We start from the raw sequence: 27,452 nt of genomic DNA, 5'->3' as shown, positions 1-27,452 counted from the left end.
ATAATATAATCTACCTGTAAACTGCCATACTGGGTGCAATTATCAGTGTCATTGTCTCGGGCTGGTAACAGTCATTTCAAAAGGACAGTACACAGTGTAACGCCTGCCAGAAAAAACACAAAAGCACATCCTTGCTGGGGTCTTTCTCTTGATATCAGATTAGCTAATTTAAAGCTAGGCCAGTCTGGGCAAATTGAAGAACACTTTTCCCAGTACAACTATTGTAATACAGATATACTTGGGTACTCTTCTAATGTAAATATAACACAGAGTCACATCAAAGTACTTTTTTTGGGAATAACTTATCCTCTTTACCTAAACAAATTAAGTCAGTAATTTCTTAGCAAAAACACATTGTTAGAAATCATACTAATATTGCAATTACATCTTTCAGTATACATGTAGACTAGCTATTTTTGGCAAATGAAATTGCTTTTGTCAAATGACAGTGGCTAGTTTTGGTGGTGTGTTTTCATTGAAAATGATACGTAAACTTAGTAAAACTACTAAATTTTCTTATCTTAGGGGCATATTCATTACAAAAAAGTGCAGAGTCAGTTACTGAGCAGTATAGTCTTTTCTTGTTTTGTTCTGTAAATGGTCACATCCACTTTAGTCGATACAGTAGAACAAATTCTGTGTTCACATAAGATCATCTTATTGCCATGAGTGATGCTGTTTCAGTGCAGATTTGTATATGATGTATTTCTGCAGCAAGGCCTGCAACTGAGTTTGGGGTCCTTTGACTTCTGTATGAATCTCAAATTGTTAGTAGAAAACAACATACTACCAGTAAATGCTTAATTTAGATTAGCCCTGTAAATATAGAATTTAGAAACGATAAACTGAGAATCAAAGGCCATTTTATTTCTGGCTACTGTAAGAATTATTTTTTCTCTAGGACAAGTCTTCACTCAACCTCTTCATATTTGATCGCTTAGCTATGAAATACCTTGCTTCTCTCAGTATATGCTGCAATATGTTACCAATCAGGTACCAGAGATCCTGTGACAGGAGGTCTTGTCACTATTTACTAAAGTATTTGAAGAAAATTAGTTAACACAACCTTATAAAGTTTATGGTGTATTTGTTTTTCAGCTATAGGTTTATCCTGTCACCTATTTTGCACTAATATGTTCCAACGTTGACAACACAGCAGTTGAGAATTGGGTAATCATATAGTTGTTTTCATAAAATACATATTTCATAAAATACCAAGCAGTGTGCTTGGTATTTGTAAGCTACATTGTCTGACAACAATTTAAAAATCCTTGTAGGCATTTCTCCTGTTGGCTAGGTTTGTTTCTGGTGAGCAACTCAAAAACACAAGATCTGTTTGCCTTCTTATTGCAATGGAGATAGCACCATAGCATCAATCCTGATCCAGGTAGATTTCCTCTGCAGGAAATACCCTTTAGTGGATAACACAAAAGTAGTTCATTTCTCATGGAAAATCATTCCACACCACTTATGATGTGGGAACAGAGGGCCAAATATGTCATACAAAACAAATTATACACCAGGAGATTTTCACAGACTTTGACAGATTGTACCTTTAAAACGCCTCTGATAAAAATGACTTCTGGTTCTTCTAGTGCAAGCTGTATGGCAGTTCACAGGATAAAATAACACTCAGCTGTGTGCACTCTGTACTTTGGTTCTTTACTTTTATATTGCACCGTATGTACTGTACTCTTCCACATGGCTTTGCAAAACACATGTGATTGTATCATCTACTAGTCTCCTCTAATAATATCTGTGTGCCAGTATCAGCTGAAAGGAGACAGAATCACAGAATTTTTGACAAAGCTAGTCAGAAGAGGTTCTGTGTGCTCATATTCCAACCTGTTCCTGAAAGAATGCCTAATTTCTAGTTAGAATAAATTGTTCAGGACTCTATCAGGTCAAGTTTTAAAAATCTCTGTTATAATTACATTACATTACATGGAGGAACTGTCAGGAAAGAATCTGATTAACAAATGAAGGGGGAAAACATGCCTTACTAAGTCTCTTGTTTCCAGAGTAGCTTGGAAAATAAAAAAAAAAAAAAAAAAAAAAAAGGAAAAAAAAGGAAAAAGAAAAAAAAGATGGTAAAGAGAATTTTCATTTTTCAACTATTTTTTCATGAATGCAAAGTAGTTCCACTTCATTAACAACAGCATTTACATGTTAGAGATATAAGAAGCAATGTATATACATGACCGGCCAAGATTATGAAACTTTAATTGCAGATCTCTCTCAAACAAATATAAACTACCTAGATGGATTTTTAACTAAAGTTGTTTATTTCAGAAGGCTGAAATCAGATGGGCAGTTCTAGGGTTTTTTTATGTACTGTCTAACCCTGCAACCCTTTCTAAAGTCCATAATTTTGACTGATGAAGCAGAGTTAATTTAGAACATCCATCAGAAAATCCCAAGACAGAATCATACCCTACAGAATGGATGTCAGCTTCTCTAATTAGGATGTAGCACAGATTTACTCAGACTCTTCTAAATCTAGGTAAACCTAGATTTATGAGCAAATGTCATGGATGAGACTGTGTTATTTAAGTTTTTAATCAGAAATTAAATCTTTATAAATGTAATATATCCTTACATATTATAGGCTGTAGACTTTTGGACCTGTGAATGTCCCATTTAATAAAAAAATACATGAAGGTTTATTGAGTGGGTGGCTGGCATGCCAGTTGTCTGACAAAAAAAAAATATGCAGTTTTAGCTGGATATTTTATTGCACTCCATCAAATATATATGTCATTATTAAAACCCTGAATTATTTGATATCATTTAGTATATAGCATCAGAGGCATTAACACAGGGACCTCTCCAAATCAAACAGCTTAGACAAAATTTCATTTTCAGACTGATTTCCTTGCTGTTTGATACTTAGCCTCTTTGTATTAAAAAAAAAAAAAAGTCTAAAATTACAGAACTAAATCCCAATATAGAGGTAAAGGCTTGCATTCCAACCACCCCAAGAAATCTGTTGTATGTAAGCATGGTAACTGTGGTTTCTGCATGCCAGCACTACAACCAGCAATACTTAGCAATCCAGCACTATGTATTCTTGAAAGGGGTGACATCAAAACTGTTTAGCATTTCAGTGATCCAGTAATATGACTGATTTCTTCTTGTTTCAAATGTGGTTTGTTTAACTGACAAATTGGATTTTATTTCCTAGTCCACTCTATCTTTCAATGACCGATCATCATCCATCCCTGAAATAAATGTTACCTGATTAAAGTAGTAAAGGTTAAAATATTTAAAACACATGCCACAGATCTCAGAAATGAAGTCAAGATGTGTAAGGATAAGAATTATTAGAAGATTTTTGAAATCCTCCCCAAACAAATTAATTCATCAGTTTAGCCAAAGGCCTGTCAATGAATTCAAGAGCTTTTCAAGAAAATAGAACATCTGTTGCATATTTAAAGATTCTGTTTATATGTGCATGTAGCGAATTATGCTTTCTGAAGCAGGACACACAGTTTACATAAATGTATTTGGAAGTTAAGTTGCAATTGCTCTCATGTCCCTAAGGATCGTCCCTAAGGATCAGGGGTAATCCATGGAGGATTCCAGCAATCACTAGTCCTCAAGCCTTTGCGGTGGTTGAGAATTAGATCTTGAGTGAAGCTGCATGATACATCCATAAATCTGTATAATGACACTGTCAAAACAACCTCTTACCTCTCAAGAATTTGTAGTAGCCTTTCCTCCCCAGTCCCCCTCTATTTTTTTTAAAGGAATCACTATTACATGGCTTTTTAGAAACAAGGTACAAAGAAGTTCCTCTGCCTTTTTTCTGAGAAGACATAATAACCTAGGCTCTCATTTGCCCTAACACTAAGTACTCTGTTTTAGAAAATCGCTTACGCTAAGGCTTAAGTCCACTCATCTAAAAAAAATTTAACTGTTTTTGTTGTGATGGCATGGTACTGATCAGAAAGTGTACCTTAAGCAAAATTTTAAGCACTTCATTTTTTATATTCTCTGTATCTATAAAAATATTCTGTTATAAATAAACACCCCAGATTCTGCAGAAAACTGGCTTGATTATGGTATTCTGTAATAACTATATTAATTTCATATGCATACAAGAATGAATTAATAGAGTTATATACTCACAGATTTTAAAATCTTTCTGTATTTTGACTTAAGTATTCTTAGAAAACATTACACCAATGCACATGAATGCAAATGCTATGAATACCAAACAGAAGACACAGCACCTTAGGACAACAATTTGGGTTAGAAGATGTCTCCTCTGCCTTACTTCCTATGGTGGCTGCTGTTGCTACCCCATTTATTTTTATGGCTGTAGTAATTGTAGTAGTTATATGGTAAAAATGAAATCATAACAGCAGCACGTGTCTTAATATAGACTTATTCCCTCTAAATTACACACATAGAGCTGGGTACAAGTAACAAGTTTAATACCTTAAGAAAAAAGGAGACACACACAATATGAGTGGATGGTTGTGATAAGAATGTTCTTGGGAACACTTTTTCCGATTTTTTCCCCTCTTTTAATTACACCTACAACTTGGTTTGGTGTTAGTAATTCCTTTTTAGGCAATATTGTTCCTTTCTGTGGTTTATAAAAACTTAGTCCATGTGCTACACTTTGAAAAAAATCTGGTATCAATTCTGAATTTAGAATAGATAAGGTAAATCAGAGAAAATCAGAGAACAGTGCTGTTCGAAGTAACTGATGCTTTGCTTACAACTGAGGAAGGAACACATGTTTGATTTGGATAGTAAAGCTTAGCTGTGATGGCACATAAATCAGGTTTACTATTCTGCAGCCTTATTAAGTTTTAACTGTTGATACCTGCATTTGAAAGCCTTAATTATAGACTAGGAATGAGTTTTAGTATGTTTGGTGGCCAGCAGTACAGCATTACATGTAAGTGTATGTGTACAAATTGAAAGATGGCTGGTTTTAAATAAACTGAGGGTGCTACCTATTAAAATCATCACATAACTTACAAAAATTGTGATATTAACTCAATAATAGCAACTTACTTTTTTCATTCAATACCCAATATATTTCTGATGATTCCTTTAAATGAAATTAAGTTGTAACTTTACCAGGTTTAATAATTTCTTTGATACCTTAGAAATCATATAATGGTATTTCTTCTATTTTATTCTAAATATTTTATATATATATATATTAACATAAAAATGAACATTGGGTAGGGGCTCAGAATTTCTTGCAGTGCAGTTCCCATTGTGTTATAGAATGTCTCTGTGCTTCACTTACTGGTTTAAGGTATTTGTTATACTGAGAGCTGACTCAGCAGAAATAATCTCTGACATACTGGTCCCAGACGTTTGTGGTTTCTGGCACCAATGGAAGTCTGATAGTCCCAGTAACAGAAGTTAACTGACTTCAGAGTTGGAGTAAAATCCCCCAGGAACAAAAAAATCCCTGCCTTCCACATTTAACATGCATAATTCTTACATGCTTTAAGGGAACTGACTGGTGAATTGTTTGACAGCCCCCCAGTATAGATTGTCTAGCTTCAGCTTACATCTTTAACATATTTGTACGCAGCTATAACATTCTCCTAAAACCTGCCACTTCATCAAGCTACCCTGTTTTGCTGTAAGTGTTGTATAGATAATGCAAAGAAATAATAGAGGAAATAATTCTCTAATGCACTGCATTCTACTCATGATACTGGAATAGGAATTTTTTTGTTTAAAAAGAAGACCTATCTTTTTAACACAGCTACAGAATTGTACCGTAATATACCTTTTGGTGAGAGTGTGAGTGTGTATGCTTCCTGGGAGTTAATCAGCTGGCATCACATTTCCAAGATGACCCAACAGTTTCATTTGGTCAGAGATGTTTTGGCAAGACTGGACCTGATGATAAAGTTATATGGCTCTCTACAAGGGTTGTGTATTTCAGGTTTTGTGATTTTAGACATGAAAGCTGCATGTCCCAGTATTCTTGCATCTCTCCTCCTTAGGAGGCTTTAAATCATGACTGTCTTACCTCTTGAAGACAGAGTCCCATGTTACTCCTCCAAAAAAAAAAAAAAAAAGAAAGAAAAAACCCATACCTGTATCTTCCCAGTTTTAGCCTTTCCCTCCCTAACCCCCCCATCTTTCTGTGTGTGTGTAGTACTTTTAAATTCTTCCCTTGATGCTTTGCTGTCAATCAAAAATGTGAAATCAAACCTGAGGAAGCAAATCTTCTTTATTTTTTCCTCAAGGAAAAAAGGGATTATGGGAACTAAACTCAACTATAATCTCTATAAACTATATCTATTACTACTACTCCTACTGGTAAGCTCTGTTCCATTTCTGAAATAACTTTTATTTGTAGAGTGAAATGTGTAACACATAATAAAAGATCCTCCGAAGAACAATTATGCTGATTTGGTTTAACCACACTCAGGGCATTACTGAGACTGGTCCACAAGTCTTTCAAATGTTCACATATTTTTCTGAAACATTCAAAACTGCTCTACACAAATATCTGCTACAAATCCAATGCAGATTACAAGCCTCATTACCCAGCTCCCACTCCAGGCAATCATGAAATCTGAGTGTTGCTGACATGACCCATTTATACACAATATTTATTTAAGGACAAAACTTTACATTTTCCTCAAGTCACTCTTTAGCCAGACACTGGAAGGAAATGAATCAATACTTTGTAACACTTGTGGAATAAGTCTCAGGTTTATTCAAGCGGAGTAACACATCATCTGGCAGACAAACTTTTGGAGGACAATTTTGCAGTAGGCTGTAGGAGTTATATTACCTTAGCTTCTAAAAGTTTGTAAGATTTAGGACTGGCTAGACTCTTTCTGAGAAGTTAACAATACAAGGGATATCTGATTTATTGAGTTATACTCTCAAGGTGTTATCTATTTTTTATGTGTTGTGCGCATGTGCAGCTGTTGTGCAGCATTGCCAGATGTCCTTAGTTAGCATTTTTAAGCTTTTCCTTTACAAATGACAACATAAAAGAGAAGAATGACCCGAAGATCTTACAGGTCATTGAGAATAACTGGAAGATGAAATTGGAAATATATGCATGTAGCATGGGGAATAAACAAACAGGAGTTAGAGATAGACCTGGCTGCAGGTCTATGATCTTATTGTCATCACAGAGACGTGGTGGGATGGTCCCTATGCCTGGAATGCTGGAATTGGAGGATGCAGCCTCTTTAGGAAGGACAAGTAGAGGAGACAAAGAAGGGGTGTCGCTCTCTATGTCAATGACCAGCTGGAGTGCACAGAGCTCTGCCTGGGAATGGATGAGGAGCCAACTGATATCCTGAAGTCTAGGGTTATGATCTGCATATGTGTCTTGTCCCCTACCTCAGGATCCTGGAATCCACTATCTCATGACTGCTGAAGACCAGGCAAAGCTCCACGTATCCCTGCTGCTCCCACATGAAACACCAATTCTGCTCCCCAGTGCCCTGGCCCACATCTATCCACAGCAGCTCTCCAGTCACACGAGCTTTCCTGCCATGTCTCTGTGATCCCAAAGAGTCTAGCCCCACAGCAGCACACAAATGTCCCTGCGCTGAACCCTGTGGCATGTGCATAAGTGTATGCACACTTCAGAGCATTGCTGGTCTGATTTCCTCAAAGAACTCTTGAGAGCTTCTTGAATATGATTAGTGGGTTATTTGTAAAATACTACAGGAAATAAACTGCTGGAGAAACAAAAAGCTTTCTAAAATGTTAATTCAGCGCACATCATATTACTGAGTTCCTCTTGTAGCACTTTTAAGGCTTCCACACTTAATACTATGCAACTGAACCACCTCTTGTTTCTTCTAGTACATAATTAAATGACTTGCATTTGCAAAAATTGTAGGTGTCTGTACTTTCTTTGAGTTCCAGTTAGACTTGTGAATGCTCAGTGCATTTGAGAATCATTAGCTTGCTTTTTTTTTCCATAGAATCATAGAATTTTCAGGGTTGGAAGGGACCTTTATGATCATCTAGTTCCAACCCCCTTGCCATGGGGCTTGCTCAGATGAGAGGGGGTTTGCTCTGACCAGGTTGCTCAGAGCCCTGCCCAGCCTGGCCTTAAAAACTTCCAGAGATGGGGTTTCCATGACCTCTCTGGGTAACCTGGGTTCCAATGTTTCACCGCCCTCATGGGAAGAACCTCTTCCTAAAACCTAATCTAGATCTACCTTACTCTCATTTGAATTGATTCCCCTTAGCCCTATCACTACCTACATCCTAAATAGTCCCCCACCAGCTTTCTTGCAGGCCCCCTTCAGATACTGGAAGGCTACAACAAAGTCTCCTCAGAGCTTTCTCCTCTCCAGACTGAATAACCCCAACTCTCTCAGTCTGGCTTCATAGGAGAGGTGCTCCAGCCCTCTGATCATCCTCATGGCCCTTCCCTGGACATGCTCCAGAACATCCATGTCCCTCCTGTGAAAGGGGCTCCAGACCTGGATGCAATACTCCAGGTGGGGTCTCAGGAGAGCAGAGTAGAGGGGGAGAACCACTTCCCTGGACCTGCTGGCCGTGCTTCTCTTGATGCAGCCAAGAATCTGGTTGGCTTTCTGGGCTCCAAGTGAACACTGATGGCTCATGTTGAACTTCTCATCCACCAGCACCCCCAAGTCCTTTTCCTCAGGGCTGCTCTCAAGTCACTCACGGCTCAGCCTATTCAGTGCTTGGGATTGCCTCGACCTTGCACTTGGCCTTGCTGAACTTCATGAGGTTGGCATGGGCCCACCTCTCCAGCCTGTCAAGGTCCCTCTGGATGGCATCCCTTCCCTCCAGTGCGTCAGCCACACCACACAGCTTGGGGTCATCAGTGAATTTGCTGAGGGTGCACTCAGTGCCACTGTCCATGTCGCCAACAAAGATGTTAAACAAGATAGATCCCAACACTGATCCTTGAGGGACTCCACTTGTCACTGGCCTCAACTGGACCCACTGACAGCTGCTCTTTGGGTGCAGCCACCCAGCCAGCTCTTAATCCACTGAGTGGTCCATCCATCAGATCCACATTTTACCAGCTTGGAGACCAGGATGTTGTGCGGGACAGTGTTGAAGGCTTTTCAAACACACTGATGTGGAGGATGCTGTAAACATAAGCTGCCATTTTAGATACACATCTGTAAACTTATCTCCCCCCTCTGTCAAAGAAGAGTGAAGAGGAAGGCCACAACATTACATGTGAAATGCTTTCAGTACATATTTTAAAAGTGCTTATCACCATTATCTTACTAATTTTGGTTGTTATCTGAACCTAACACTTCTGTTACAGAATTTAAACCAAGTCAAATGTGAGCAGAGTTTAATTTTTCATATTTAAATTTAAATTTCCTGAAAATGGGACTTCTATACTCAAAAAAATTTCAAAGATATGTAACAAAACACATGGTCTCTGAAAACATTTTCTTTATGGACCAGGCCCTAATCTCAGAGGGCCAGCTTGTTTCCTAATTTTTTGGTTGTTTTGTTTTTTTTGGTGTTTTTTTTTTTTCACAGTGTAGTAAAAATACAAGAAGTTCTTGTAATCTTAAGGGAAGAGCAAGCAAGTACCTCACTGCAATGGGGACCCAACATAGTGACTTCCAGGGGATTTTCAGGTGCAATCCTGTTTCCAGCTAAGCTACTGAGATTTTACCACCAGCATAAAACATCCTTAAAGTGTAGAAAGGATTTTTAGCTAGTCTGACTATCTATCTTCATTGCATGCCATTTAACTGGACATGCCAAAAGGATCATGTTTATTCTCTAATGCTTAATCCCTTGTCATTACAATGATAGAAGTTACCAGATAATTACGAATAATGGATTTATCCCAAATTTATGTCTCCTGCATCAATACAGCAAAGCTCCTTTAAAAATGTTATCTTGTATGATATTTACACTCTTAATTCTAGTAAGTGAAAACTACCTAGACTGAATACACATTTAAGTACTCTGTCAAAGTAATAGCAAGGACCTGGGAACTCATGCTCTTCATGTAGCACTTTTAAGAAATTGCTACTGAGATAAAATGCCATCTGGACATATTTCCTGGTGGGGCTGCATTTTTTCAGCAACAATAAAATGACTGTTACTGACTGAGTCTGTACTTTGCATGGCATTACTGCATTCAGTTACACTTGTCTAACAATGGGCAGAGGTAGAACATGGGCCTCTCTCTCACCTTTTCTCCAACTGTTCCATCTTGCTGCATGCCTGGATTTTACCATGCTCCCGTCACCTCACCCCAACCCTTCTACACCAGCTGCAAGGCTGCTCCAGCCTGCCAGAGTTCCAGTTGCACCTTCCATTGCACCAGCTCTTCTCCCTGCTACCAGCACCTTTCCTTAGAAAATTACTTTAGATCCTTTTTTTTCCCCCCCTTGTCTACCGATTTTGCTACAAACAAGGGCCACAGGTGGAGGAAACCCATTACAGTACGGGCAGTTATTTCTGTCGCCTTTCCAGCTTCAGCGAGGATTCAGGGACACATCCGGACCCAGGGCCGCATCCGTTCGGCACCACAGGCGGACAAACACCACCCACGCTCCACCTCCGCCGTTCCGATCCCAAACCGCAGTCGCTTTGTTTGCTGCGCCACACGCAGCCGCGCGGCTCACACCCTCTACAGAAACTTGCACCGCCACCAGCACCTACGGCCGCCTTCAGAACAGACATCTTCCAGAGCCGAGCGCCAGGACCACCGGCTACCCGGGACACCTTCCCCCACACGCGGACACGCCCCACGCTCCACACCCGGACACGCCCCACGCTCCACACCCGGACACGCTCCACGCCCCTTCCCCCTCCCCGCCTTGCTCAAGGCCCTTCTCCGCCGCCAGCCCCCAGCGTTCTGCCCCTTGCCGCCCGGTTCTCGCGATACTTCCCGCTCCTCCCACCGACCCGCCGGCTCCTTTGTGATCGCCGTCACGCTCTTCTCGCGATACCGCTCCCGTCTCCTCAGCCATCTCACCCGCCGAGGCGCAGCGGCCGCGGTTGCCGCGGCGAGGAAGTGCGCTGGGGAAGGGGCTCCCACGCCCGTGTCCCCGGGCACGGCTCCTGCCCACACCCTGCAGCAGCGGGGGTCGTCCTGGCGAAGGGCGGAGGCGGCGGGGAGGGGGCGCCAGGCCCCCCGTTCTTGTTGCGGAGATGGCGGGGCAAGCGGCGGTTTCCCTCCGCAGCACGCTGTGAGCAGCCTGCCGGGTGCCAGCTCGGCGCTCACCGCCTGTCCCCTCACCGCCTTTCCCCGCCGTGCCTTGCCCCCCGGAGCGTGTGGCTTCCAGGGAATGCGGGCGGTAGGCCCGGCTGTGCCGGTCTCCTCTAGCAGTAGGTCCCCAGAGCGGCGGGCCCGGCTGGCTTCTGGTCCCCAAGGTGCCTCCGCCCCTGGGTTCAGCTGGGCTTGGCACGGCCAAAAGTTAAAATGTGTGATGATGCCCCAGGTAAGCACCTTCCGTATATCTTTGCGGGGCGATGTTCAGACGCTTGTCGTTTATTCCCAGTTGCCCAGGTGGAAAATAAGAGCACCTGCAGAAGGTACGAGGTGGTTGTTAATCCACGGAGGGAGCTCGCTAGCAGTGCCTTGTGCCTCTGCTGAGGGGCCTCGCCTAACATCCAGGCTGAGGCGCTTGAATGCAAGAGGTAGTGGTGGTATGCTTTAGAAATGCTCAGTGGGAAAACTCTTTAAAATCGGCTCTGCTTATCAGAAAGGTTTGAAATTGTTTCTTGGGAAAACGTGTAAGTGTACTCAAAACATCATGGAAGAAAACATTTTAGGGCTTTTAGCCCTGGTTAATCTTTTTAGTTTAGCAAGGGAAGTGGTTGAATATTGCTTTTAGGAGTCACTTACTGTAGCATAAAAATCCCATTGCACTCTTAAGTGGTCAAACCTCAGTTAAAAAACACTCATGGTACTTTTTCTTGTGTAGAAAAATAGTTGAAATGAGCTAGTATGTGACACTGGGATGTTAGCAGTATCATATACACTCAGTGTATATAATGGCACATTTATTCAACTGTCACAAAGGGTTAAGTGTAGGTAGGCATCTTAAGTACCAGGTTTCTTCATTTAGTTTACTGTGGCCATGCTAGGGAGTCACACCAGAAATTTTCCTTCATTTTTAAAGATAGTATGCTACATGAATTGCTGTTGTGGTTCAGAACCCAAGAAGTTAGTGAATTAGGCCAGTTCAAAGAGCAGTTCTTTGCTTGGCTTGTACAGTAATCTTTTCTGTTATTTTATAGTAATGGTGTCTTTAATTTGCTTCTCTTTTGGTTTTTTTTTTTTGGTTGTTTTTTTCTTCTGGGGGGAATTGTGGGGTTTTTTTGGTTTTGTGTTGTTTTTTTTTTTTCATTCAATTCTTTTTTTCTCACTATGGTGACAGGTTGGTAGTACTGCAACTGTTGTCCAATGTGATTTATTCCAGTTTGCACCTGGAACCCTAATTCTGTCAAGTCATATGCAACTCATTAAGCTCAAGTAAATGCTTAGTTACAAGAAATGACACTGTCATCTTCAATCATAGGCTTAATTTGAGAAGTTTCTAACTAATCTTTGACCTTCTATGCCACCTGGGCACTCAGAAGTCTATGGGGCCAGATGGGATCCACCCACAAGTACTGACTGCAGTGGCAGAGGAGCTCCCCAAAGTGCTCTCTACCATTTTTCAGCAATCTTGGTTAATAGGGGAGGCCCCAAATGACTGGAGGCTTGCCAGTGTGATCCCTATCTATAAGAAGGGCTGGAAGGAGGATCTAGAGAATTACACACCTGTCAGCCTGATCCAGGTGCATGGAAAAATTATGAAGCTGTTCATGTTGAGTGGTCTCACCTGGCAGGTGCAGGATAACCAGCTGATAAGGGCCAGCCAGTGTGGGTTCATTAAAGGCAGATCCTGCTTGATCAACCTGATCACTTTCAGTGACCAAGTGACCTAGTGGACGAAGGAAAGGCTGTAGACATTTAGTAAAGCCTCTGACACCATCTCCCACAGCATTCTCCTAGAGAAGCTGGTGGCTTATGGCATAGACAGGTGTACTCTTCACTGTATTAAAAACTGGCTGGATAGCCTGGCCCAGAGAGTGAATGGTGTTAATCCAATTAGTGACCAGTCACCAGTGGTGTTCCCCAGGTCTCAGTTTTTAGGCCAGTCTTGTACAATGTTGTCATCAGTAATCTAGATGAGGGGATTGAGTACTTCCTCATCAGGTTTGCAGATGACATCATGTTGGGTGGGAGTGCTGATTTGCTTGAGGATAGGAAGGCTCTGCAGAGAGATCTGGACAGGTTGGATGGATGAGGTCAATTGTATGAGGTTTAACAAGGTCAAGTTCTGGGTCCCACATTTCAGTCACAGCAACCCCAGGCAATGCTACAGACTAGGGGAGGAGTGGCTGGAAAGCTACTCGGGGGTTGTTAGTCAACACCCTGCTGAATATGAGCCAGCAATGTGCTCAGGTGGCCACGAAGGCCAACAGCATCCTGGATTGTATCAGAAATAGTGTGGACATCAGAAGGGAAGTGGTTGTGCCCCTGTACTCATCAGTCTTGAGGCCTCACCTTGAGTACTGTGTTCAGGTTTGGGCCCCTCACTACCAGAAGGACATTGAGGTACTGGAGTGTGTCCAGAGAAGGGCAAGCAGGGTGATGAAGGGTCTGGAGAGCAAGCCCTATGAGGAATGGCTGAGGGATTTGGGATTGTTTAGTTGAGGAGGCTTAGAGAAAACCTCATTGCTTTCTACAGCTACCTGAAAGGAGGTTGTGGGGAGGTGAGGGTTGGCCTCTTCCCTTAAGTAAATTATGACAGAATTAGAGGAAATGAACTGAAGTTGTGCCAGAGGAGGTTTAGACTAGATAGTAGGAGGAATTTCTTTGCTGAATGATTAGTCAGGGACTGAAGGAGGTAGTGGGGTCACCATCTCTGGAGGTATTAAAAAACTGTGTAGATGTGACACTTCAGGACATGTTTTAGTGGGCATGGTGGTTTTTTTTCTGGGCAAACAGTTGAATTTGGTGGTCTTAAGGGTATTTTCCAGCCATGACAGTTCAGTGCTTCTTTAATGTCAGGTATGACTAAAAGCAAGTGATTATGAAAATGCTGTCTCATTTCAAGCTTTGTTTTGCATATTTAAGTGTGCTGTATGTAGCTACTTTTGTTTAAGTCTTCTTGATTTCTAGAAGTGGCTTGAAGACTTGTGCTACTGGGAGTTCCTATGCACATTTTTTTGCACAGACTTGAGCATGTATGAGAGGCAGTACAAATGCCTTGAACTTGTGTTATGTATAATTTCTTGAATATGATGTCTGTACTTCATCCCTTGTCTCAAAGATACATGTGAACTTCAAGTCTTGAAGGTCAGCAGAAAAGGCTGAAAGTATGGAGCAGCTTATGTGCATCTCACAGGCTGTGGGTTTGAATGTATCAAGGATGATGGATGGCCCTAATGAAAGATCTGCAAAATGATTAGTCTAATGGAGAGGCCGTGGTTATGATCTTCTTGGTATAAGAACTGGTGGGCCATAAGTTTAGATTTTGGGATCTTGAGTTCATAGCAAGCAAAACCTTGTAAGAGAAAAGACCTCATAGTTAGAGGACACTGAACGGAAGAAATATGTATGTGTTGAAGACGGAATGGGGCTACTTTAAAGAGAGAAGTCTACTGGAGTTCACTAAACAGGCAAACTACGCCTGTCCCGTGAAATCTCTGTTGCTAAGATTTCAAGGATAAAGAATTTAAGAGAGGTATTCTGTATGCTTGTGCTCTTTTTATTGTTCACTGTAGATGTCAACTTCTGGCCACTGCTGGTTACAAAATAGTGGGTTACATGAGTGTTTTTGTATTAATTTATGGGTATGTAGTTTAAGTAATTAAAAAAACCAAAAACCAAAAAACCAAGCATAATATAATTACCACTTATCTAACTAATGTGCTGCAGAGAGTAATCCTGTCAGTGTACACTTCTGGAATCTCAGGAACTAGTAGGAAGAGCCCATTTTCTTTTAGTAGGAAGAGCCCACATTTTTTTTTTTTACACTACCCATAAAAATGGAGGAAAGTGGTGTTACTTGCATTCACAACTTCCTCTTTTCCTTACTTATGAAGAATAATTGGGTTGACACACCCAGGAAGTTGTACCACCTCTGATCATAGTTACAAAGTATGAATACTTGCTCTGATGCGAGACTTTTTCTTGTACTACTTCCCATAAAAGCCCTAGGTGACTCTGCTGCTAATTACTTTGTCACAAGTAGCAGAACTTCTAACAAATACATAAGAAATTATGAAAGTTCTGAAATGAGTAATAGATGTTCCTCTCTGTTTTGGTATGGCTTAGCAGGGAGAGGATGGAAATTTTTTCCACAAATACAAAAGGCCAATGCTTCCTCAATTGAATTTGGAAAACTTGGAGTGGAACTGCTATTAACTAGGTCTTTCTCTTATTACAGTGAAGAGTGAAGGCTTTCTTTTTTCTCATAGAGATATTTTGGGTTTTCCTTGTCATTTCTATGTGGAGTATTTGGACTGTGATACTCTGCCACTCTTCCCTGTTGGCAGCATACACACCATTTAAAAATCATCACTGTGTGTGAAATGTAAAATTGAGGTAGTTGAAAATGAAGCAATTCAGTTATCTCTGTTGCTAATGTTTGATAAGCCCTATTAAGGCCATAGAGAGATCACATGGAGGAACAGATTTTAGCAGTTCCAGACTGCAGAGGTATGCTTATTGATTAGGTAGACACTTCGATTTACAATACAGGCAAATGGTAGGCTATTAAGTGTTCTTAAAATGCACCTCTGTTGTTTCCAGACTTAGGGGTTTTTACCTGTTTTAGACTTTGTTAGGGGGAAGGTCATGTTTTCCAATTATATTTGTAAAACCATTTACTGACACTCCAATATCAGACTTGCATAGATCACAAGTGTACCTAATACAGAAGACCTTTATGACCAATTCACAAGGTATGCTAACTAGGTACTAAACCTGCAGGCACCTGTGTATTTGTCTTTACTTGTGTGAAGCCACTGTGGAAAAACTTAATGTGTCAGAATATGGATTTGAGGTGAGTTTTTTTCCTATAGACTTTAAGATAATTATAAAATAGTAGCACTTCAAATTATGATTAAGTACCTACATCAGGTTTTGGTTCTAAACAGTATTTCAGGATCCTAATTCTAGTGGTACCTTCAGTAAAATCTTAGTATTAGCTGTTATGTATTTTGTGAAATTTATATCCAGTGTTTTATTAGTGTGGCAGAATGAAATACTTAATACATTTGACCAGTTTATCACTCTGTGTGTTTGTATTTTTATAGATAATTGGCGTACTGGGGACAAATGCCTTGCCCATTGTCTTGAAAATGGGAAACTTCGTGAAGGAACAATAATCTCAATTGAACAGGACAAGAATGGAAAATCATTTGCTGTTGTATCATTCTTGGATTCTGAAGAAAGGAAAATACTAATAACTAAACTTTGTAGAGTCAAAGCCAGCAGAGGACCCTGGAAAAGCTCAGTGTTTCATGATGGTGATTTGGAAAAGCCTTATTTTCCAGACCAAAATCTTCCAGCTCTTGGAGTTGCTTTTAAATTATCAGACAATGGCGATTTTATCCCATATACAATTAACAGATACCTGCGTGATTATCAAAGAGAAGGAGCCCAATTTCTGTATGGACACTACGCTAATAAAAGGGGGTGCATTCTTGGAGATGATATGGGCCTTGGGAAGACAGTACAGGTATTATTTTTATTTGTTACACTGAGATAATAGATGATTCTTTTGACATTCTTTTTCTGTGAGATGTAAGTCTTTTTAAAAAAGAATGTATTTAAGAAAAGCTACCTTACTGAAGCTTAACCTTCTGTTTATATAAAGGAGTTGGATAAAGCAAGACATGGGGCAGCACTTAGAGCTGAGTGATTGTTGTTTTTAAGATGCACTTCTGACAGGCCACAAAACAGGGATGTGGCCCATTTTAGTGTAAGCAGAGGCAGTTATGGTAGTTAAAATATCGGTGTTAATGTTTGAGGATTGCTACTTGTGCATCATGAAAGAAATTTGTATTGGATATGCTATAACTATTTACAGCTCTTATCTGATTGTAGCTTTTAAAATGTCTTTTTCCTTTTTTTCATGGAAACCAATAGCTTGACTATAATGGGAATGACAAGGAGCAAATACACGTGCTCCCATTTCTGGAAAAAGTGCTTAGATGTTCCATGTTATTTTCATCACTTTTGTAGACATGCAAGTTGGGTGAAGGGATGAAGTATTTTTCCACTATGCTTTGAATCGGTGTGGCCCAAATGTTTTATTTATTTTACTGAAATTAGAGTGTTTTTATGTTTGAAAATTCTGTTCAGCCTGTCTGATTTTAAGTTAGCAGCTTAAATTTTATGGGGTCAGTCTTTCTTCCCCCCTCCCCCCTCCTTTTCTCTCTCCATATGTCAAATGCAACCCCATTCCTTCATAGACAAAGTCTCGCTGTAGTGTCTGTTGCCCTCCTTAGAGAATGTCAACAGACATCCATCAGTGCAAGGAAGTATTGTTCTGCAGCAAACTTGGCATGAGGAGTGGATAAACAAAACTGGCAAAACCGTTCTGGATAGAACATTTAGAACTGTATCATGGGTTTGAGATCCACTGCTTGTGATCTGCTAATAGATGTGTATTAAAAGTAAATTTCATACGTGTATCTTAGCTTTTACTTAAGTTTAGCCATGCTTCTTGTCAATGGCTGTTTAAGAACTCCATAGTTATGAAAGTTTGTTTCTGCTCAGACCTGCAGTCCTAGAACTGATTCCATAACGACCTGGTCACCTTTATCACTTATTGTATTCTGTCAAATTCACATCTGATAATTATTTCTTTTAATCACAGTGTAAAGTTTGCAGAAAGGTTTGAAGAGTGTTGTGTGTGTTGCCTTTTTTTGTTTGTTTGTGTCACATGAATATTCTTTGTTCTTTTGATCTGATATTTACTAAAATGGCCTTACTATATGTCTCTTTCATTTCATGCTGAAGTAGAATAATATTGTTCCTTAACATGATTTCAGTAAGTTAAAGTTTCCTGTTAAAGACCTTTAGGTTGCTTCGTGCTTTGTCTGGAAGAGCCAAAGGTTTCTCAGCAGAATTGCTGGTATTAAAAATTTACGATGCTTAATTCCTACAAAAATGGACGATCTGGAAGACACTGTGGGATTTTATGTTCAGCTGAACTTTATTCTAATTAGGATTAAAAAAATACATATTCAGGTCAAACAAATTGCAAACTTGCAGTTCCTACCCCTGTTTATATGAAATATTATGTTTTAAATGGTTGTTTTTCTTTTCTTCTATGTGTCTTCCCCACTCTGCAGCCCCATATGAAGTCAATGTCCTCTGTCTTCTGTTCATCTGCCTTTACTCACCCTGATGTGAGCCGCTGTGTAGCAGCAGCAAAAGGAAGCATCTGGAGCTGGCTGCTTGGAGTAACAGGGGCCTGTTAATTATCAAAAGAAAGGCACTTCTCTCATGCATATGGGTCTTGCTACTGCTTAGCCCCATAGATACCAAGTGGGTTTTACAGATTTGAATGCTATGGCCGGATACCTCTGTACCTTCTTCCCGTTTTAGATTACCATGGGAGCAGCTTGGAATAGGCTCTGTTGTAGTATTTTTTCCTTCCCTGGTGTATTAGAGTGTCTTCATAATCAAAGATGAGGCAGCGATGAGAACATAGTTAACAACAGGAACTGAACGTACAGAAGGCAACATATTAGTAAAAATTTGGCTTCTAGGTCAAATATCTTCATGATTTTGCATAAGTAGTGTTAGGAGTATAGTTAGCAAATATCCCTTCTGTTTTCTCATTCAAGATTCCAGTGTCCATGTGAAAATGGAGGAAATCTGCAAGGCAAGACTCTAGTTTTTGCTGGATCATTCATAATATCTATCTTCCCATAATATCTTTTGGTACTTCTCTCAGAGTTTGAAAAAGTAAAATGGAGCAATTGTCTTATAATGAATTTGGGACGCTCCAAGGGAAGGAGTTTTCCATTTTAAAAACAGATTGATGTAAAAAAAACAACCCAAACCCAAACAGACACCCCAGTCCCCCTTTCTGAATTCCATCCAGGATTTTGTCCTAAATATTTATTTTCAGTGGAACTAATTAACTTTTTGTTTGCATTTTTAAATATAACTGCTGAGAGTTTTTCTCTTTTTGAAGGTCATTTCATTTTTGGCTGCGGTGTTGCACAAAAAGGGAACACGTGAAGATATTGAAAACAATATGCCGGAATTTTTACTGAGGACTATGAAAAAAGAACCAAAATATAACCCCAAGAAGGTACAGCTCTAATGATAAAAGCTGAAGGATTTTGGTAAAAGGCAGTACTTTGATTTCTTTTGTTTGGTTGTGTAAGGACTTTATGTATTCATTTTCAGTATCAGAAACCTGAGTAGATTAGAGTTTCATGGTTTTCCTGATAGTGATAGGAAAGTTTTTGGTTTGCCAGATTGCCAGAGTGTGTTATCTAGCTGTTACTGTGTAACTGTTGATCGGCACTAACACAAAACATAGTGAAGTATCTAGGTGAGACTTTTGTGCATAGAAAAGCCTTTAGTTTTTTGTGATTATGTTTCTGAAGTACAAAAAGTACATGTGTAAATAGTAACGTATTTAAATAATTAAGGCAAATATATTAAATCTGGTAATTTATTACTAATATTTTTGTGACTTTGCATATATTCTTGAATGACTATTGTGTCAGAAGTAAGTCTGATAGCTTAGCTAATCAAATGTAGCAAAAAAAGCTGCGTGTGAACGAGAGAAACCTGAAGTCTGTTTTAGTTTTACTCATCGGACCCATACAGTTTCTGTTTTCTGTTGCATTTTTTTTTATGGGGAACATTTGAGTATTTAACTAGCAGAATGGTTCATATGACAGTACTTCTGAATAATGGATACAGGCTTTTCAGGAAAGATAGGCAGAGAACAGGTAAAGGGATAGCATTTCATGAGAGAAAACCAAAACAGAACAGGAATTCTCTGGGAATTAGAGAAGAATATCACTTTGAGGACAACTAAGTTATGAAACAGGTCACAGAGATAGGTTGTGGACCTCCCCACCATTGAGGGTCTTAAATGCTTGGAATCATCAGGGTTGGAAAAGATCTCTAAGGTCATAGAGTCCAACCGTCCACCCTACAAACCCTAACCACTAACCTATCCACTGTAGCCCTTTGTCAGCTTGTCTTTTGAATACCTCCAGGGATGGTGCCCCTACCATCTCCCTGGGCAGCCTGTTCCCATTCCTGAGTAGGGAAAGCCCAAAATGTTGGAACTGAGAGTTGTCTCTGCATTTACCAGAAAGTTGGACTAGAAACTTCCTGAGTTCCCTTCCCACCTCATTGATTTTAATATCCTATGATATTAAATGAGTTGTATGATCTGTCTTAAATTTTTAAACCCTTTTCAGGTCTTCCTGTTTTGAAGTCAGGTATTGACTAGGCTTGGAAAATGAAGAAAATAGAGTAAGCTGCTTAGTCTCTTTATCCTTTTATTCTCGCCATCTGTAAAACATTTTATGGTACACAAATTCACATGCTACAGCAAAGCAAGTACATAATATCTCATGTCTTATTGGAGTTGTTAGAGTATAATATGACTTAGTAGTACTCCTTTGGTATCTTTTGAAGTATTACAGTATTTTTTTTTCTACTTTTTATGTAATCTGAGAAAACTGGTTACTTTGGAATTTTTTTTTAGCTCCTGTCCTATTTGAAATGACAAAATTAAACCATTCTAACTATAAAGCTGTAAAACGAATCTCAAGATTATGCTTTTCCTTATTGAGAAAGTGCAATGTTCTAGTTTTTCCAGTAATGCTACAACAACTCTGTTTTCAGACCTTCCTTATCGTGGCCCCTCTTTCAGTGCTGTACAACTGGAAAGATGAGTTAGACACATGGGGGTACTTTAAGATCTCTGTCTTACATGGCAGTAAAAAGGATGATGACTTGAGTCGCATCAAGCAAGGGAAATGTGAAGTTGCCCTTACAACATACGAGATACTTCGCCTGCATTTGGATGAATTTAACAGGTAATAATCTCAATGTATTTTTCTTCACACAATTTTAACTGTGTAAGTTTGCTTTGTTTTTTGCAAATACTTAGTATTTCTGTGAAATGTAGTCACTCTTAAATCCAATGACTCATTGTGTTGAAGATGAGAAAAGCTAGTTTTTGTTATTAACCCATCCATTAAGTATTTTCTAAAAGATGCAAGAATTGCCTGCCTGAAAACTAATGGTAGCTAAAAGATAGGCTGAAGATATTTCTGTTTCAGTACAGTGTTTGGAGAAGAAAAATTGGAATTTTTGGAAAAAATGCTTTTGGAATTTTTTTTTGCAAAGGTAGTTTCCATGTTACTTCACTTTTCACCAGCTTGGTGAAGTTCTTGAGTCCTAAAAACTTTGAGATAGAAGATGTGTATTTGTGCCTGTGAGTGTAATTTGAAATACCTCATGGATTTACTAGGATCAAGGTCTTTTTCTCAGCAGATTGTATTAGAAATCCTACTTTATTTGCTCTGTAGCTGTTGGCATTTTCAAACTGAGTTGCCTTTCCTTTGGCTATGTTCTGGTGTACCTGGGGTACCTCTTGTCTGGTGTTTGTGGTCTTCTTTCCTCCTAGTTTAATGCTTGAACTGGCTGCAAGATACCTTTCAGTCCCTGTCTGTAGATGTGTTCCTCCTAGTTACAAAATCACAAAATACTGAAACTATTCTGCCATGTTGGGATCATAGAGAAACTAAAGAAGTTGAGTGATGCTGCCATGTCAGAGGCCATGCAGATTGCAATGCTTCCAGTCTAGTTCTAGCTACACTGATAGGTTTTGTTGGAAAAATCAAGCACATCTACCCTTAAGCATGTTTCAGTAGTTTACCTTCAGAGATTTATCTAATTTTTTTAAGTCTTACTTATGAGTGGAATAAGTGCTAGTGGAGTGTGCTGGATTGATTGCTCCAGAGTTTGAAGGATTCACAGAAAGTATTTGCTACAGTTAGTTGTAGTTCATTTATTTGGCTATATAGTTTAGCCAATGTACTCAACTATGGCATCTAAATTTACTAAACAGAATATAAAGATACCAAGTAGTATAATACTATGTAAACCAGGAAAACAAAAAAGTTAAGAGTGTCTTACACTAATTGCAGGTGTGTGTGAGGCTCAATTTAATTTGTACATTTATGTGGGCTGACAGGAGAAATAATTCAGGTTCATACTATATTTCTTGTTTATCTCTAGTATAGAATGGTCTGCTGTGATAGTGGATGAAGCACATAGAATCAAGAATCCAAAGGCTCAAATAACTCAAACTATGAAGTCATTAAAATGCAGTGTTCGCATAGGCCTTACCGGGACCATTCTTCAGAACAATATGAAGGAACTTTGGTGTGTTATGGACTGGTAAATAATACATCCTATTTTTTGTTTTATTATTTAAATGTTCCATGTATTAACCAGGCAGTGGAACGGGGATAGGACTAGATGTTTTGGAGCCCTCTGTGTCAAAAAAATTATAATAAACAATAGTCCTCCCCAAAACCCTCCATTTGTGGGAATGTAAACGCTTTTTTCCGTAGATGTGTTGGAAGCAGCTCCTGGTGGATATGTCTGCAGTACTTATTTTGCAGTTACATAGTAAGATGGGAGGTACTCTTATTTGACTTCTGTGGAATTTGGGAAGAAGTTAAAATTCTTTTTTTCACTTATGTTTACTTTTCTTTTTTAAGGATGTTACTTTCTTATTTTTCTCTCCTACACACAATAGACTGAGATTCATTACATTTTTGAACTATCTTGTGCTTTTGCTCTGTCCAGTACGTGCTTGTCATTTTGACTTTCTTGGAAGCTGAAAGTAAAATTTTGCTGTTTTTTTAAAATGCACAAGTGCAGCTATTTGAAAGTAACAGTCTTGTCCAGGACAACTTTTAACGGAGATGAAGGGGTGAAAATAATCATACAGATATAAATATAAATATAAACATAAACATAGAAGGCTTACTGGGGATGCTTTACAGATAAGGAACAAAGCAAACATGCATCAAATATAAGGAAATGTACATTGAATTGAAATACCAGGAAAAAAATACTTTAATAGTAAGCTTAGTGTTTTGTTCTATTTTGGTATTAATACATGGTTCCAGTATGTAATATTGCCAAGGATTACCAAATTTCCTATTGGGTTTATTAAGATTTTGCCTAGTAAATTGCAAAATCTGCATAACCTGATTTAAAGAAAAACGATAATCAAAAACTTGACTGCTTAGCTTCCAGCTTAGTCACCTGAACAGGAGCAGCCTTATAGTTTAGAGGTTCTAAATACATGTTGCTCTGCTGAGCTTTAGTTTTTCTAGAGTTGGCAACTCTTTCCTGAGGGGACTCCTAAAATTTGAGGATCAAAGTAACTGAAGAAAAGGTATGTCTGGAGGTAGTATATGTTTCTATTTATATCCACAAGTTTTATTAATTTCTATAGTGATCAATAATTTAAGATCTCTTGCTGTTAGCCAGACACAATTTATGGTATGCTTTTAGTTAATGGAAAACGATAGACTGCCTTGAAGTAAAGAAAATTCTGTGACTCCTTCACACAGCCTCTCCCTTTTTGTTCTTTAATAGGGCTGTACCAGGACTTTTGGGTAGCAGACTACATTTCAAGAAGAAATTTTCTGATCCAGTGGAGCATGGCCAGAGGCACACTGCAACTAAAAGAGAGCTAGCAACGGGTCGTAAGGCCATGCTGAAGCTAGCAAGAAAAATGTCTGGCTGGTTTCTGAGACGTACCAAAGCGCTTATCAGTGATCAGCTGCCAAAAAAGGAAGACAGAGTAAGAGTGTCTGTACATTTCAAATGCAATGCTAATGAATATATATCTTCTTTTGTTTTTATTGTGTTTTTTTTCACTTTCATCATCCCTTTAGTAGTTTATGGTTTTCTTTTGGACTTCAGAATTTAAGAATCCCAAGCCTGGAAAAAATTCACATGCAGTAGTGTGCTTTGTTCACATAATTACTATGATTGCATGTTGAAATGGAGTTAATCAAGCATGAAAATGCTCAGCTAGGCTGACTAGTGATTTACACATCTATTTTATGTGCACTTTTGTATTTTTTCTGTGCAAACTCGTTGCAGTGTATGTCAATCTCTTGAAATTCTATGTAGGACTTCTGAATTTGAAACTTCACACTTTGGAGGTAGAATGGTGTGCTTTTAATTTTCATCTCTACGTTTGATCACTAAATGAAAAAGAGCCTCCAGGCTTAAAGCTGATTGTTGATGGGTCTGTAATTCTGTTCAGCTAATGGTATTGTAAACATTATATAAAGCGATGATACTTGTAACTGTAAATAAGAATTCCGATAATTTCTTATTAGGCATATTTGTACTTTTCAGTATGCAAACCCATTAGTTTGCAGCTGATATTGTTTTAAAAATTTGGTACTTACCCTTTTTCCTCAGTATATAATAATGTAATCTAAATTGTCTTCTGAAGGAAAGATTAATACAAACATCAGTCTGTTGCTTTTCTAAATCAAGCAGGTTTTATTCTTTTCATTCTCTTGTTAGTGTGAGTATATGTTCAAGTTACTGCTGTATTATCATAGCTCAGTATGGTGCTGCTGCTGTGTGGGTGGCCTAGGTTAAGGACTGATCCTGGGATTTCTGTCTCCTGCTGTTTAAGACTAAAGATGTCCTGGACATGCCACCCATGGTCTCTAAGAAGAGGGATAAGAGTTTTGGCCACAGCATTCTGTAGATCCTTGCCTCCTCATTGATTATTCTGTTTGTCCTGTCTGTGGCTGTGCCCTGTAACAGCTAGTGCCTGAAAGGAGGAAAGAAAGGGTAAATCAAGCAACAGGCAAAGGAGAAGGGAATGCTTAATTAAAATTGAGAAAAATAAATGCAGAATATTTCCTCCTCCTATCCATCCACAAAAGCCATACTGAAAGGTTTGTAGAAACCTAGCAGCAGGTTGTCGCAGGTTGATACTGACACTGATATTATTGTTTTCTATGTAATTTTCTAGTTTTGATGTTTTTGTGGTGCAGTGCTCTTTAGTTCTTGTTGTATGCTGCACACAATTGTGTTTTTGTGGTTCTCTCTCTTTGGCAGATGGTATACTGTTCCCTGACTGAATTCCAGAAAGCAGTTTACCAGGCGGTGCTGGAGACAGAGGATGTAAGCTTAGTGTTACGAGCAGGAGAGTCCTGTAGCTGCAACAGCGGCCGTAAAAGGAAGAACTGCTGTTACAAAGTAAGAATGTGCACAGTTTGGATTTTTTAACCCAGTATTTCTGGTTTGGGTAGTAAATTAGTTTTATCAAGAGACAAGCAGCTTGTGAAGAGCTGATTGAAATAGCTATGCAGTTGTAGGACATCCGTTTGGGAAATCCTGAATAGAAACATGTGTAGCTGCATCACAATCTTGATGGGATTAGGCATTTTGGGAATATAGCAAAGCTGCTTTGCATGTCCAGTTGTCATTTATGCAATAAATTCTGGGTTTGTTGTATTAATAATTGCACCTGCGAAGCAATCGATATTGGCAAGAATATTGGACTGGGATCTTCAGTATGTGACTCAGGTGGTCAGTGCAAAAGCTACAAATTGGAGGTATCCTGGACCTAGCAGGTTGTCTGGGATTTTCTTGTTTTTTAACTGCAGTTACATTACCCTTCTGTGCATCTAGGTGTGTGCTTTTCCTCAAAGAAGGCAGAACTGACAGTAGGCATAGAGCACAAGCAGAACTTTGTGCATGAATAACAGCTCATAGATTTCTTCTGTGTCTCTGAGCTTCAGTAACATTTGATTAGTGTGGCTTTATTTTGTCTGTATCACTCAACGCAGACTCAGGTTAAGAATGTCTTCTTAAAATTCAGAAGCACATGTCTCATACTTGCTTCTTCCTAATTTCTCTCTGGCCAGTTTTGATTCTTAAATAGTGGGTTGTTTGGGGGTTTTTTTCTCCCAAATTATGTAGCTTATTCAGTCTTCTGTATCATTTTTTAGTAACAATCCCTCTATCGGCCTGTTTAATATCCCATGGGTACTAGTGTTCTCTGCAGGCTTCTGATTCTTGTGGTGTTTTGTACAGAAAGGAAGATGCTGCTGAAATTAATTCACAAAAGTCGTTAAGTAGGCCTGTAGATACTTAAGTACTCTTATGAACTGTGGCATTCCAAAATTAGCCATGCAACTTATAACTTCAGAAGGGAGAGGAAAATGAATATTGGTCAAAACAGCCAGCAGTCATAACAAGGAAAAGAGCTGAAGCTGTTGCTGCTTCTGCATTGTAGAGTGCCTGAAATTATTTGAATTATTTTACTTAATGTTTGCAAAACTTCATACACTACTGCTTTAGAGAAAAGTGAAGACAGCAATTGTAGAGTAAGAAGTCATTCAAACAGCTCTGGTTTGATTTATGTTTAAATCAGTTGTGAAGTTACAGTCCTTATCTGCCAAGGAATTCTTTATTACAATAGTAATTTTTGTAGATTTCACGCTATCTGAAATGTTTAGCAAACTGTGAACATAGCTGTGGTGCTTTTCTGTTTTTGAGAAGATCTCTTCTATCAATAAGACCACAAAGCTGAGGAAAAAAACTTTGCTGCATTTTTGTTAGAAATACACTATGCATCTCATCAGGATCAATTATAGTACTGCTTAGAATTGTTAATGCACTAAATCTTGTAAAAGATTTAGATTTATCTTACATTATTTATTTCTTCAGGAGTGTTTGTTTGCAAATTTATTTTGTGGTTTGTTTGGTTTTTTTGGTAGGTAAATGCTCATGGTGAAACAATTCAGTCACTGCGCTTCAGTTACCTGACAATCCTACAGAAGATTGCAAATCATGCTGCGCTGCTGCGGACGAACAACACTAGCAAGCAGCAAGTTAGTTTCAGAACTATCTAAAAAAATACTTGGGGAAAATGGAATGAAAACCGCTGAAAGAAAATTGCTGCTGGTCTCCTTTTTTAATTCTTAGCCAACTGAAAATATTTTGCAAAAATTCTTTTTCCATTCAATAATTAATATACCCCTTATTTAATAGAGAAATCACATAACAGTATACGCCTTTACTTGATGCATATCTGAAACATTGTTACAGTGATAGTGGAGAATATTAGGGGAAAGATTAATTTTTAGTAATTTTTAATGCCATTTCTGTTCCATTTGTGGCAAGTTTTTAGTAAGAGGAAATATTTTTGTGCAAAGAAATAAAATCCAATCAGATAGTAGTTTTTTCTTAGTATTTTATATTAAGATCTGGGCTTCTTAAAATATCGAAACATGTTTTATTAGAAAATGCTCACAGAGAGAACAGTATCAGTTTATCATGTTACTGTGGCAAGCAACCTACAAGGCACATAAATGGCATCAGTTTTAGAAATATTTGTATGTGACCCTTAAGA

General features: G+C 38.9%; 1 protein-coding gene and 1 long non-coding RNA gene across 3 annotated transcripts in view; one reads left to right on the top strand and one right to left on the bottom strand.

The window, feature by feature from the left end:
• Positions 1 to 10,967, bottom strand: part of LOC139790314 (uncharacterized) — a 64,943-nt gene extending 53,976 nt beyond the window's left edge. Inside the window, exon 1 of the long non-coding RNA XR_011723456.1 lies at positions 10,884 to 10,967. This is a non-coding gene — a long non-coding RNA (uncharacterized lncRNA). The remainder of the gene's footprint in view (positions 1 to 10,883) is intronic.
• Positions 10,933 to 27,452, top strand: part of ERCC6L2 (ERCC excision repair 6 like 2) — a 52,179-nt gene continuing 35,659 nt past the window's right edge. The window contains exons 1-8 of one of the 2 annotated variants that reach the window (XM_071731960.1): positions 10,933 to 11,423; positions 16,300 to 16,724; positions 19,197 to 19,316; positions 20,879 to 21,072; positions 22,280 to 22,441; positions 23,657 to 23,864; positions 25,151 to 25,291; positions 26,818 to 26,931. In XM_071731960.1, coding sequence (XP_071588061.1) covers positions 11,405 to 11,423; positions 16,300 to 16,724; positions 19,197 to 19,316; positions 20,879 to 21,072; positions 22,280 to 22,441; positions 23,657 to 23,864; positions 25,151 to 25,291; positions 26,818 to 26,931 — 1,383 coding nt within the window. In that variant the 5' untranslated portion in view covers positions 10,933 to 11,404. Of the gene's footprint in view, positions 11,424 to 16,024; positions 16,047 to 16,299; positions 16,725 to 19,196; positions 19,317 to 20,878; positions 21,073 to 22,279; positions 22,442 to 23,656; positions 23,865 to 25,150; positions 25,292 to 26,817; positions 26,932 to 27,452 lie in introns of those variants that run through there. The other variant, XM_071731961.1, reaches the window with a different exon arrangement.

Source organism: Heliangelus exortis, chromosome Z (genome assembly GCF_036169615.1).
Source record: "Heliangelus exortis chromosome Z, bHelExo1.hap1, whole genome shotgun sequence".
Lineage (NCBI taxonomy): Eukaryota > Metazoa > Chordata > Aves > Apodiformes > Trochilidae > Heliangelus > Heliangelus exortis.
Note: the sequence above shows the minus strand (reverse complement) of the source record. Positions and strands in the feature narration are given on the sequence as shown.